Source organism: Panthera tigris, chromosome F2 (assembly GCF_018350195.1).
Source record: "Panthera tigris isolate Pti1 chromosome F2, P.tigris_Pti1_mat1.1, whole genome shotgun sequence".
NCBI lineage: Eukaryota > Metazoa > Chordata > Mammalia > Carnivora > Felidae > Panthera > Panthera tigris.
In genome coordinates, this window is record NC_056676.1 from 1,390,856 (window position 1) to 1,404,721 (window position 13,866).

General features: G+C 41.5%; 1 protein-coding gene across 1 annotated transcript in view; it reads left to right on the forward strand.

Moving 5' to 3' along the window:
• Window positions 1-13,221: 13,221 nt before the first annotated feature.
• Window positions 13,222-13,866, forward strand: part of UBE2V2 (ubiquitin conjugating enzyme E2 V2) — a 44,964-nt gene continuing 44,319 nt past the window's right edge. Inside the window, exon 1 of the mRNA XM_042972663.1 lies at window positions 13,222-13,296. Coding sequence (XP_042828597.1) covers window positions 13,236-13,296 — 61 coding nt within the window. The 5' untranslated portion in view covers window positions 13,222-13,235. The remainder of the gene's footprint in view (window positions 13,297-13,866) is intronic.

Here is a 13,866-nt window from a genome sequence, read left to right on the forward strand (position 1 = left end):
GGACTGAAGCCTCGCTGCACATGTCTTTTAATAAATTATTAAAAAAAAATTTTTTTTTTTCCCCTCCCTTCACAGAACATGCCTTTAAAAAAAATATTTCCCGTTGTCTTTTTGCTCTACATTATGGTGACCGCCACAACTCGGTCTCCTAATGAACTTTAAGTTTTGCTTTGAATCCACGTATAACCTTAGGAAGACATCCAGACCACAGCAAGGCCCTGTACGCCCTTGGGCTAGGTGGCTAGAGCGTTAGCCGACGGGGGCGGAGCCTATGGTGACGTAGGCCGGGAAGCCGCGGGGCGGGGGGCGGGGCGGCGCGCTCCCGGAAGTGGCGCGTTACGTCGCTGTGCGTGCAGGCGGCTGCGTCGGGCTGCAGGAGAAGATGGCGGTCTCCACAGGTCGGTTCCCGGGCTGGGCTGCCTACTTTCCCACTCCAACCCGGCTCTGCCCCTCCGTCTGCTGCTGGCGGCCGGGCACTGATCGTGTGGGAGAATCCAGAGTGCGCCTTCTCGGACACCGTGCTGCCCGTGGAGCGAAGCCCGGGAGCTGGGAGGGTCCGGGCGGGTCGGGCGCCGGCGCCGAGGGCCCGGGGCGGCCGTCGGGGGTGGCGGGTCGTGCTTGCGCGTCGGCCGCGCGCCCGCGAGCTGGGGGCGGGGTGGCTCCGGCGCGGGCGCACACGCAGGGGCTAGCGGGTGCGGGTCAGCTCGCTGAGCGGAGGGCAGTGTGGGAGGGAGGAGAGGAGGCCCAAGGTGGGCAGTGTCAACCTCGGGCACGGAAGGGTTTCGGGTAAGGGGCGTCCTGGATCGAGGGGGGGTCCCGTTCTGTTGGACTTGCCTTTATATGGGTGGAGGAGGAGAGGACTAAGAAGAGGACTGTTGCTGTTTGTAATAAGGGAGAAATGATGATCATTCTTACCTGGCTGAATACGTGTTATTTTTATTCATTTAAGGGCAAAAGTGTAGTGCAAGAAAAATAAAACCATAGAGCAAGAAAACGCCAATTTAAGAAGTGGTTTGTTTCTTAGACTGTTCAACTCCTCTCTCGTACTGAGTACAGTGTTTGGTTTCCAACGAGCACAGACTTTGAAGTTAAATATTAATACTGAGATTTTCGAAACTTGACCATTTTACAATATGTTAAAATGAAAATGTTAAGTTTTACTACTTAACGTCTGATCTTTCATTTCTCCTAATTATAATTGAAACCAGGCTATAGAACAGTGTGATTTAATATTTCATGACATCATTGCATAATAAAACAAAATTTTAAATGTATATGTGCTAAAAAGTGGAAGGTTGCAGTATATGTTATTGCAATTTGTAAGGTCATACCTTGGGATACATTCAATATATATTTTAATGGAAAGTTGTGTCTTTTAAGTCTAATCTTTAATGTGTACAGGTGTCATAGGTGATAGGATCTTTACCAGTTTTAGCGTTGGGGAGTATTTCGGCGTACTTGAGGTGTTAGCGAACTAGTAAACACAAGGATTATTTTAAAAATGAGATTTTAGTGTTACAACTTTATTGTACTTGCTGTCGGAAATCCAGCGTGCTTGCGAATGGGGCCATATCCCTCTTGTTGTGCTTGGTACTATGGGTTCTTGAAAATTTAGTAATAAAATGGTACATTTTAATTTGATAGTTTTCATTTTGTGGATTGCATTGTTTATTTAAACATGTTTTCCCCCCCTAACATTATACATATGAGAGTGTGGAGATATTTTGAAAAGAACAAATATTAGTTGTTAGTAGTGGCAGATACTTTTCGTTATCCACTTTCAGTTATCTTTTAAAGAAGTCGAATATAAGTTATAAAGATGTTGCTGATTGTTGGCATATTTCCTTATACATTGGAAGCCTGTATTTTCTAGTTTATATTTCATCATCACAATTGTTATATTTTCATCCTGTTTTCAGATTTATGAAATATGATACCTTAGCATAACTAATAAGGATGTATTTTAGGCATTTGAGGTTTTTTCAATGAAATTTATTTTGAAACTATTGCTAAAAACTTGTCTTGGTCAATTTCAGTATTCTGTTTATTCATTTTGTATGCCTTACATAATTCACAGTATTGTTGAACTGAGAGGAAGACGAGTGCAGAAGCAGCTTTGGACTTTTTAAATTATACTTTCTTTTAGCTATACTTTTGTATTCTTTGTGGGGAAATAGTACCTGTATATTTGTGAAATAAATATAATATAGCTTAAAATTTAAAACGAGATGAGCTAGGTCATGTAATGTACATGTTTTGGGGTGCTTGGCTGGCTCATTCTGAGGAGCATGGGATTCTTGATCTAGGGGTTGTGGGTTCGAGCCCAATTTTGGGCATAGAGATTATAAGAAAAAAAATAAACTTTGAAAAAAAATCATTAAAGAATAATATACATGTTTTTTATTTAAGACAAAATAATCTTGATAAAAATAGTTATTTGCTGGGCTAAAAAGAAGAGATACCTGACAAATATTTTTGATCCTTATTAAGGCATTATATTTTAATGTACAGTATCTAAGTCATATACTTTTATCCTTCCTCTTACTAGAAGAAAAATTGGGGAGAAAAAATTCCAGCTAGCCTGAGATTTTTAAGCTGAAACATACTTTGCCATACTATTTGATTCTCTTTTATTTAAGAGGGGAGGGTGCAGAGGGGAAGAGAGAGATTCTTTCTTTTTAAGTTTTATTAAAAAATATTTTTTTAAAAGTTTATTTATTTATGAGCGATAGAGACAGCATGAGTGGGGGAGGGACACAGAGAGAGGGAGATACAGAATCCTAAGGAGGCTCCAGGCTCTGAGCTGTCAGCACAGCTGACATGAGATCATGGCCTGAGCTGAAGTTGGACGCTTAACCGACTGAACCACCCAGGTGCCCTGGAAGAGAGAGAGAGTCTTAAGCAGGCTCCATGCTCTGTGCAGAGCCCGATGGGGGCTCAATCCTGGGACCCTGGGATCATAACCTGAGCCAAAATCAAGAGTTGGACGCTCAACTGACTGATCCACCCAGGTGCCCTTGGTCTTCTTATTTTGCAGACGAGAAAAATGAAGGCTAAAATATTACAAGATTTTACACAGTTGGTTAGTGATGGATTCAAGGTTAAAATTTGCGTTTTTGTTTTTATTTTGTTCTCAGCCTTGTGTTCTTTCTGTTATGAGGAACTGTGCAGTTTGAAATATTCCTCAGTCATGAATCTTACTCCCTTTTAGGCTTGAGAGTGGCTTTCACACTTCTCTTTCTAGCAGAATCTTTGTTTCAGACTTAGATGTTTCTTGTGGATGGAAGTTGGGCTGTGGTGGAGACCCACTGGCTAGCTCCCCCGTTTCCAAGAGGCACAGTCACCTTTGGAGGTCAAGAGGATTTCACTGGACATGGCTTAAGAACCACTACTTTAAGGAATAGAAATTTATTAGTACATTTAGTACCTTTGATTCAAAAATTTAATTAGATCCCACTACTAATAAAAGAGTTACTGTTAGATGAAAAAGCGCGTGCCACACTTTCTTAAAAAATAAATTTAAAATTTTAGGATAATTTTAATTTTGCAGTAAAGTTGTGAAGATAGTACAGAGAAGATTGTACATGGGAGTACCTGATGTTCATTTCCTGTCTCAGGATCCCATCCAGGATACATTGTTAAATGAAAATTTAAAATTTCTTATCACTTAAAGAAGTTGTGGTTTATGTATACAATGGAATACCACTTGGTAAAGAGAAAGAATGAAATCCTGCCATTTGCAACAACGTGGATGGAACTGGAGGGTATTATGTTAAGTGAAATAAGTCACAGAAAGATATTATATGTTTTCACTCATATGTGGAACTTGAGAAACTTAAGACCAATGGGAGAAGGGAAGAGGAAAAATAGTTTCAGAGAGGGAGACAAACCCATAAGAGACTCTTAAATACAGAGAACAAACTGAGGGTTGATGGGGGCGTGGGAGAGGGGGAAATGGGTGATGGGCATTGAGGAGGGTACTTGTTGGGATGAGCACTGGGTGTTGTGTAAGTGATGAATCATGGGAATCTGTCCCCGAAACCAAGAGCACACTGTATGTTAGCTAACTTGACAATAAATTATATTAAAAAGATAAATAAAAAATAAATTAAGAAAGGAAAAAAATAGGGGGCGCCTGGGTGGGTCGGTCGGTTAAGCGTCCGACTTCAGCTCAGGTCACGATCTCGCGGTCCGTGAGTTCGAGCCCCGCGTGGGACTCTGGGCTGATGGCTCAGAGCCTGGAGCCTGCTTCCGATTCTGTGTCTCCCTGTCTCTCTGCCCCTCCCCTGTTCATGCTCTGTCTCTCTCTGTCTCAAAAATAAATAAACGTTAAAAAAAAAAAAAAAGGAAAAAAATAAAATTTTTCATCACTTGAGTTACACTAGTGGGGTTCTAATCTCTGAATGCAGATGATTGTAAAATATCTTTAAATAACGAGAGACTCAGAAAAGAACGGAATATTTTTGTCTTTGATAGTAGGTCTGTGTAAGCCATAAGGTTGAAAAACGAAACGATAAGTAAAACTTACTACCTTCTTCAGAAGCGGGCAGCATTGTGTATACTGGAACAAGAACTGGATTAGCAGTGCTTTAATTCCACTGCTGCCTCTGACAGATTAGTGTGGCATGCTAGGCATGCCACTGAATCTCTTAAACCTTGCTTTGCCCATCCCTTCTGTGAAAGGTTGGACCACATGATTTTGTTTTCCCTATCTTCAAGATGATGATATGCAGGCAGAACTTGGGAGTAGGAACAGAAGAGGCGTGCATGGTGTGTAAATCATAACATAGAACCTGGGAACTGGACAAAATAAGAGCCAAATTGTAGTAGTCTAGTGCATTTCCCTCTTGAGACTTTAATAACTGGCTTGAGTTTTCTGTGTCTGTTAGCAACCTGGATCCTCTTGATACATGTTTGCTTTTGACAATATGATTAAATCGTACAGCCTTTGCTGTACGTGCATTCATCCCTTTGCACAATACTGCAGGATGGTAAAAATGACCACGCAGACTGAGACTGTTCAAAGCAATCTTACTAAGAAAAACTGTTAGTCCGTGACCTTTGAAAATGTTTGCTTAGATATTAAAAACTCTTTGTGGTTATAAGTATTTAGGAAAATGAAAAAAAATAGTAAAACTAATACTTGTTCAGTACTGTAATTTAAAAACGAGACGTTAAGAATTGGAATGTTTTATTTGTAAAAAGTTTGTCAAGAGTAGTTTGAACAATGCTTGACTTTTTCTTCTCCTCGTACACTTACGATGTGGAGCAAGCATCTTTTCTGTGCTTTGATAATTGTCATACTCCTCAGTTTGAATCACTTCCAGTATTTTATCCTTTGTGCTTTCGATGTTGGAAAAAATCTCAGATTTCCTTTATTGTGGAGTTTTTCACTGCCTGTGGAACATTGCCATCCTTTCCTTGTAACTGCCTTCCTCATTTGCATCCATAAGCCCCCATTCACACAGTTGGGTGTTTGCTCACCTAGAGTCTTCCCAACACTTCCAGTTGCGTGTTTTTTTCTATAACTGCATTTACATTTGATTCACATTTCACGTCGGTGTTACCAGTTTTTTCTTTGCTGCACTTTGATCTTTGTTGGCTAATTTCTTTTTCTGGCTATTTTTATAGAATGTCACGTGGGTTTACTACTGGCACACTACTATGAGCTTTGCTGTCTGTACGTGAGTCACAAATGTGCAGTGACCCATCACCACCTGACTTTGAAAGATGTGAAGCGGTTGGCCACTGGTTAGGATGCTCACCTATTATTTACATAGGGATTTGTGGACTGGGGAGCTTGCAACAAAATTTGTACTTAATGTGATTACTCATGGTTAGGGGACTGTGCTAACTGAAGCTTCATCCGTGATGTTGGGGGACTGGTAGTATTTAAACCATGCTGACTGAAAGCCATACAAATGGAAACTATGAAAAGGAAAGATTATCCTTAGTGGAAACATCCACTTGACCGATTACTTGGGGAGCTGTTTGACACAAAACTTCAAAGTGGATATGTGAGGCTTGTAGACTAGAATAAATGGAATAAAGTTCCGTGTTCAAAAGTTTGTTTCAAGTGTATTTGACTTTTTTAAAAGGAATGAATGTTTTATATAAATAAATTTTTTCTATGTTTTATATTAGAGAGAGAGAGAGAGAGAGAGAGACAGAGCACGAGTGGGGGAGGGGCAGAGAGAGAGGGAGACAATCCGAAGCAGGCTCCAGGGTCCAAGCTGTCAGCACAGAGCCCATTGCGGGGCTCTAACTCATGAACAGCGAGATCATAACCTGAGCCAAAGTCGGACGTTTAACCGACTGAGCCACCCAGGCGCCCCAAGATGTTTTTATAAATAAATCTTTGAGATAATATGGTAAGACGGTCCTACAGTTGTAGGACTGGGTTTGGGAGTGATTTATTCTTCTTTACAAAGTCGTAGCTGATTTGTATAAAAGCAAATGTTATATTCAGTTTAAGTTAGAACTCCGCAAAGTTTCGGATCACAGGAGAGAAAGCCTGTGTAGGTCTTTACATATGTTGAAATAATAATTGTAATGGAAAGCACATTATGGATCATCTAGGCTTCACTTTATAGATGAGCTATGGAAATTTAGATAGGAAATGACTTACTCAAGATTACTTAGCTAGATGTTGAGTCCAGAGGTAGTTTCTTGATTTCAGGTTCTTTGATAACTGGTTCTGTATTACACTGTATAAACTTTGTTTGCTTTCATTTTGTGGGAACCTAACAATGTGATTTCATAAATAAATACCATTAGGATGAAGAGAAGACAGTTGGTAGGGTCTAATGACATTGTATTTAACACTACATGTTTTAAGATGTAAATGATTGTGTTGAAAGAATAACAAAAAATTTAAGAACGTTGATATGTGTGTTTTTTAAATGTTTATTTTTGAGAGAGTGTGAGCATGAGAGGAGTGGGGGAGGGACAGAGAGAGGACAGATTCTGAAGTAGACTGTGTGCTGACAGCAGAGAGGCAATGCAGGGCTTCAACTCTTGAACCTTTAAGATCATGACCTGGGCCAAAGTCATATGCTTAACCAACTGAGCCACCAAGGCGCCTCAAGAAAATTGATATTAATAGCTAAATCTCATTATATGTTTACACAGATTTTTTTGTAAGCACAAATTTGGTGTTGCAGGCAAATGATTCTTAATGATTCTTTTATTGATTAATGATTCCCTTATGCTTCTTTTATTCCCCCCCCCCCCCCCCCCCCCCCCCCCCCCCCCCCCCCCCCCCCCCCCCCCCCCCCCCCCCTTCTCCCATGGTCTTCTCTTAAGTTTCTCAAGATCCACATAGGAGTGAAAACATGGTCTCTGTCTTTCTCTGACTGGACTTATTTCAGTTAGGATAATACCTTCTAGTTCCATCCACATTGCTGCAAATGGCATGATTTCATTTTTCTCGTTGCCAAGTAGTATTCAATTGTATATATAAACCACGTCTTCTTTATCTGTTCTTCAGTTGATGAGCTTTAAGGCTCCTTCCTAATTTGGCTATTGTTGAAAGTGCTGCTATAAACATTGGGGTACAAGTGCCCCTATGCATCAGCACTCCTGTATCTCTTGGGTAAATTCCTAGCAGTGCTATTGCTGGGTCATAGGATAGATCTAGTTTTAATTTTTTGAGGAACCACCACACTGTTTTCCAGAGTGGCCGCACCAGTTTGCATTCCCACCAACAGTGCAAGAGGGTTCCTGTTTCTCCACATCCTTGCCAGCATCTGTTGTTTCCTGATTAGTTCATTTTAGCCAGCCTGACTGGTGTGAGGTTGTATCTCAGTGTGGTTTTGATTTGTATTTCCCTCATGATGAGTGACATTGAGCATCTTTTCATGTGTCTGTTGGCCGTCTGCATGTCTTCTTTAGAAAAGTGTCTATTCATGTCTTCTGCCCATTTCTTCACTGGATTATTTGTTTTTTGGGTGTTGAGTTTGATAAGTTCTTTATAGATTTTGTATACTAACCCTTTATCTGATATGTCATTTGCAAATATCTTCTCCCATTCCATTGGTTGCCTTTTAGTTTCGGTGATTGTTTCCTTTGCAGTGTAGAAGCTTTTTATCTTGATGAGGTCCCAATAGTTAATTTTTGCTTTTAATTCCCTTACCTTTGGAGATGTGTTGAGTAAGAAATTGCTGCAACTGAGGTCAAAGAGGTTGTTGCCTGTTTTCTCCTCTAGGGTTTTGATGGTTTCCTGTCTCACATTTAGGTCTTTCATCCATTTTGAGTTTATTTTTGTGAATGGTGTAAGAAAGTGGTCTAAATTCATTCTTCTGCAGGTTGATGGCCAGTTCTCCCAGTACCATTTGTTAAAGAGACTGTCTTTTTTCCATTGGCTACCCTTTCCTGCTTTGTCAAAGATTAGTTGGCCATACATTTGTGTATCCAATTCTGGGTTATCTATTCTATTCCATTGGCCTATGTGTCTGTTTTTGTGGCAGTACCATACTGTCTTGATGATTGTAGCTTCGCAGTAGAGGCTAAACTCTGGGATTGTGATGCCTCCCGCTTTGGTTTTCTTTTCCAGTAGTACTTTTTCAATAGTACCCCAATAATTAATTTGGGGTCTTTTGTGGTTCCATGCAAATTTTAGGATTGTTTTTTCTAGCTCTGAGTAGAATGCTGGTGCAATTTTGATTGGGATTGCATTGAATGTGTAGATTGCTTTGGGTCGTATTGACATTTTAATGATATTTATTCTTCCAATCCACGAATATAAAATGTTTTTCCATTTCTTTGTGTCTTCTTCAATTTCCTTCATACATTTTCTGTAGTTTTCAGCATATAGATCTTTTACATCTTTGGTTAGGTTTATTCCTTGGTATTTTATGGTTCTTGGTGCAATTGTAAATGGGATCACTTTCTTGATTTTTCTTTCTGTTGCTTCATTATTAGGGTATAAGAATGCAACTGATTTCTGTACATTGACTTTGTATGCTGCAACTTTGCTGAATTCATGTATCAGTTTTAGCAGCCTTCTGATGGAGTTGTTTGGGTTTTCCACGTAGAGTATCATGTCTTCTGTGAAAAATGAAAGCTTGACTTCATCTTTGCCAATTTTGATGCCTTTGATTTCCTTTTGTTGTCTGATTGCTGATGCTAGGACTTCCGACACTATGTTAAACAATAGCGGTGAGAGTGGACATCCCTGTTGTGTTCCTGATCTCAGGGGGAAAGCTCTCAGTTTTTTCCCATTGAAGATGACATTAGCTCTGGGCTTTCTGTATATGGCTTTTATGATTTTTAGGTGTGTTCCTTCTATTCCAGCTTTCTTGAGGGTTTTTATTAAGAAAGGATGCTGTATTTTTCAAATGCTTTTTGTGCATCTATTGACAGGGTCTTGTGGTTCTTATCCTTTCTTTTATTAATGTGATGTATCACATTGATTGATTTGCGAATATTGAACCAGCCCTGCAGCCCAGGAATGAATCCCACTTGATCATGGTGAATAATTCATTTTATATGCTGTTGAATTATATATATTGGGATGTTGGCCTGTAATTCCCCTTTTTTGTGGGGTCTCTGTCTGGTTTGGGAATCAAGGTAATGCTGGCTTCATAAAATGATTCTGGAAGTTTTCCTTCTGTTTCTGTTTTTTGGAACGGCTTGAGAAGGATAGGTATTAATTCTGCTTTAAACATCTGGTAGAATTCCTCTGGAAAGCCATCTGGCCCAGGAGTCTTATTTGATTACTGATTAAATTTCTTTACTACTTATGGGTCTGTTCAAATTTTCTATTTCTTCCCGTTTGAGTTTTGGTAGTGTGTGGGTGTCTTAAGAATTTGTCCATTTCTTCCAAGTTGGCCCTGTTTGGCGTGCAGTTTTTCATAGTAGTCTCTGATAATTGTTTGTATCTCTGAAGGATTGGTTGTAATAAGTCCATTTTCATTTGTGATTTTATCTATTTGGGTCCTCTCTCTCTTTTTTAATGTTTATTTTTGAGAGAGAGATGGAGTGCAGGCAGGGGAGGGGCAGGGAGAGAAGGAGACACAGAATGCGAAACAGGCTCCAGACTCCTGAGCTGTCAGCACAGAGCTCAATGTGGGGCTTAAACCCATGAACCGCAAGATCATGATCTGAGCCAGAGTCATGGCTCAGAGGCTTAACCGACTGAACCACCCAGGTACCCTGGTCCTCTGTCTTTTCTTTTTGAGAAGTCTGGCTAGGGGCTTATCTTTTTTTTTTTTTTCCCCCCCCAAAAAACCAGCTCTAAGTTTCATCGATCTGTTCTGTTTTTTTTTTGGATTCTATATTGTTTATTTCTGCTCTGATCTTTAATATTTCTTGTCTTCCTCCGGTCTTGGGGTTCCTTTGTTGTTCTACTTCTTGTTAGGTGTACTGTTAGATTTTGTATTTGGGATATTTCTTGTTTCTTAAGATAGGCCTGGATTGCAATGTATTTTCCCCTTAGGACTGCCTTTGTTGCATCCCAAAGGGTTTGGACTGTCATGTTTTCATATTCATTTGTTTCCATATATTTTTTAATTTTTTCAATTGCCTGGTTGACCCATTCATTCTTTAGTAGGATGTTCTTTAACCTCCATGCATTTGGAGATTTTAACTTTTTCCTGTGGTTGATTTCAAGTTTCATAGCATTGTGATCTGAGAGTGTGCATGGTATGATCTCAATTCTTTTATATTTATTGAGGGCTGTTTGTGACCCAGTATGTGATCTATCTTGGAGAATGGTCCACATGCACTCGAGAAGAATGTGTACTCTGCTTTAGGATGAAAAGTTCTGAATATATCTGTCAAGTCTATTTGGTCCAGTGTATCCTTCAGGGCCATTGTTTCTTTTTTGAATTTTCTGTCTAGATGGTCTGTCCATTGTTGTAAGTGGAGTATTAAAGTCCCCTGCAGTTACCACATTCTTACCAATAAGATTGCTTATGTTTGTGAGTAGTTGTTTTATATATTTGGGTGCTTCCGAATTCATTGCATAGACATTTAAAATTGTTAGCTCTTCTTGATAGATAGACCCCATAATTATTATCTAATGCCCTTCTTCATCTCTTGTTATGGCATTTAGTTTAAAATCTAGTTTGTCTGATATAAGTATGGCTACTCCAGTTTTCTTTTGACTTCCAGTAGCATGATAGATCTCCATCCCCTCACTTGCAATCTGAAGGTGTCTTCAGGTCTAAAATGGGTCTCTTGTAGACAGCAAATAGATGGGTCTTGTTTTTTTATCCATTCTGATACCCTATGTCTTTTGATTGGAGCATTTAGTCCATTTACATTCAGTGTTATTATTGAAAGATAGGGATTTGGAGTCGTTGTGTTATCTGTAGCTTTCATCTCTGTAGTGAGGTCCCTGGTCCTTTGTGGTCTTTGCAACATTCCACTCACAGAGTCCCCCTTAGGATCTCTTGTAGGGCTGGTTTAGTGGTGATGAACTCCTTCAGTTTTGTTTGGGAAAACCTTTATCTCTCTGTCTATTCTGAATGACAGGCTTGCTGGATAAAGGATTCTTGGCTGCATATTTTTCGTACTTAGTACATTGAAAATTTCCTGCCACTCCTTTCTGGCCTGCCAAGTTTCAGTAGATAGGTCTGCTACTACCTTTATGTGTCGTCCTTGTAGGTTAAGGCCCATTTGTCCCTAGCTGCTTTCAGAATTCTCTGTTTGTGTTTTGCCAGTTTCACTGTGATGTGTCATGCAGAAGATCAATTCCTGTTATGTCTGAAGGGAGTTCTCTGTGCCTCCTGGATTTCAATGTCTGTTTCCTTCTCTAGATTGGGGAAGTTCTCAGCTGTCATTTCTGTAAGTACACCTTTTGCCCCTTTTTCTCTCTCGTCTTCTGGAACTCCTATGATACAGACATTATTACGTTTCATTGAATCCCTTAGTTCTCTTAATTCTCCCTTCGTGGTCCAGAAGTTTTTTATCTCTTTTTCTCAGCTTCATATTTTTCCATAATTTTATCTTCCATATCACTTATTTCCCCCTCTGCCTTTTCAGTCCTTGCTGTCACTGCCTCTAGTTCACTTTGCACCTCATTTACAGCATTTTTTAATTCATCATGACTATTTTTTAGTTCCTTGATCTCTGCAGCAGTGGATTCTCTGCTGTCTTGTATGCTTTTTTCAAGCCCAGTGATTAATCTTATGACTAGTATTCTAAATTCTTGTTCAGTTATATTGTTTATATCTGTTTTGGTCAATTCTTTAGCTGTCATTTCTTCCTGGAATTTCTTTTGAGGAGAATTCTTCCGTTTTGTCATTTTGGCTAGTTTTCTGTCCCTTATGTGTTTTAAAAGTTTGTTACATGTCCTGCTCCTGCAAACACTACTATATTAAAGAGGGGTTGTAACACTGTCCAGGGCCTGGCCCTTCAGGAGCTGTTTTTTAGAGTGTGTTACTTGCTCTCTGTTGTTTTGACTCTGGCTGCTTTATGTCCCTACTCGTAGTGATGGTTTGGACCCTCCACCAGGTGTGCTTTGAGTTGTTCGTGGAAGTAGTCCTGGAAAAGAAAACAAACAAACAAAACAGAAAAAACCCCAAAACACCAGCTATAGCAGAACAACAGGGTGAGGCTGTTCTTGATAGAAGAGGACTTATCCCTTACAAAGAGAGACATGACAGGGGCAGGGAAAAAGAAAGGAAAACAAAATTGACCAGGCAGAGAAACTAAACGGCGTAATGCGGAGAGAGAGAAAGGGGGGGAGGGAGAAGGGAAATAAAGAAGGAGGTGTAGAACAGGCGTAAAGCGATAGATTGAAGGTGTCCGCTCAAACAAACCAACAACCAGAATAACCAGACTAGAGAAGGGAAGAAATAAGAAGGAGAAAAGGAAGGAAATATATATATTAATATATATATTGTATATTATATATATATATAAATTAAATGAATAAATGTAAAACCACTGGGTGCCTTGGAAGTGGTGGCAGTGCTGGTTTGGAGGAGGGGCTGTCTGGTTCATCAGCGTCAATATAGCTCCAGAAGAACCACAGTTAGCACACGCGGAGGGGCGTGGTTTGGTGTGGCGGGTCCCGCTGTCCCTTCCCTGAGGCCCCAGCTTGGTGATGGGGGGAAAAAATGGCGACTCCCCCCGCCCCAGTCCCCAGTCTCTCCTCCACGGACTGGGTGTCCCACACCACTCTGTTCAGGCCATCCTCGTGGGCACCCGCGGGCACCGTCCAGGCGGTTTATCCCGCTCGGACGACTCCCGTGCCTCCCTGGTGCTCGGCTGGGATTCACATCCTGATGTCTTCAAGGAGCCCGCTCCCTGCGCCCGGCTTCTGGCAAGCGCTGCCCCGCGGCCCCGGTACGTGGCCTCTGGCTGGCGGGTGCAGGCAGGGCTGCTTGCCTTTGAACGGCTAAGCCCCTTCTTCCCACGCCACTCCAGGGCAGGGGACCGCTCTCTCCCACCGCGGGCTGGGCCTCCGAGCTAGTTCCCGAGCCCCGGGCTGGCCCCCCTTCTCCCCAGGTGCACGAACACCCAGGGCAGGGCGGCCGGCCCCAGTCCGGAGGAGGCCCCGCAGTCAGGGGTTGGGTCTTCGTCGCCGGGTCGGTGGTTTTTCTCTCCCCCAGATACAGTCCTGTGCTTCCCCGGCCTCCGTTCCTCTTCCCTTTGTCTCTCTGCAGAAGGGGATCCCTCCCCTCCGTGCCTGTGCGATTTGGTTAATCTTGCAGTTCGCACTCGCCTACCTGTGGCCTGCCAGTCTGTCCCCGTGGGCCCCCAGAGACGTCTTTGTCACTCTGGAGCCCGGACTCTTGGAATTCAAAGTCCTTAGGCCTCAACACTGCTGTGTTTGAGGGACGAGGGCGCTTCGGGTCCCCCTGCTGCTCTGCCTTGTTGGATCTCCACTTCTTAGTTTATTCTAAAGAAAATGTC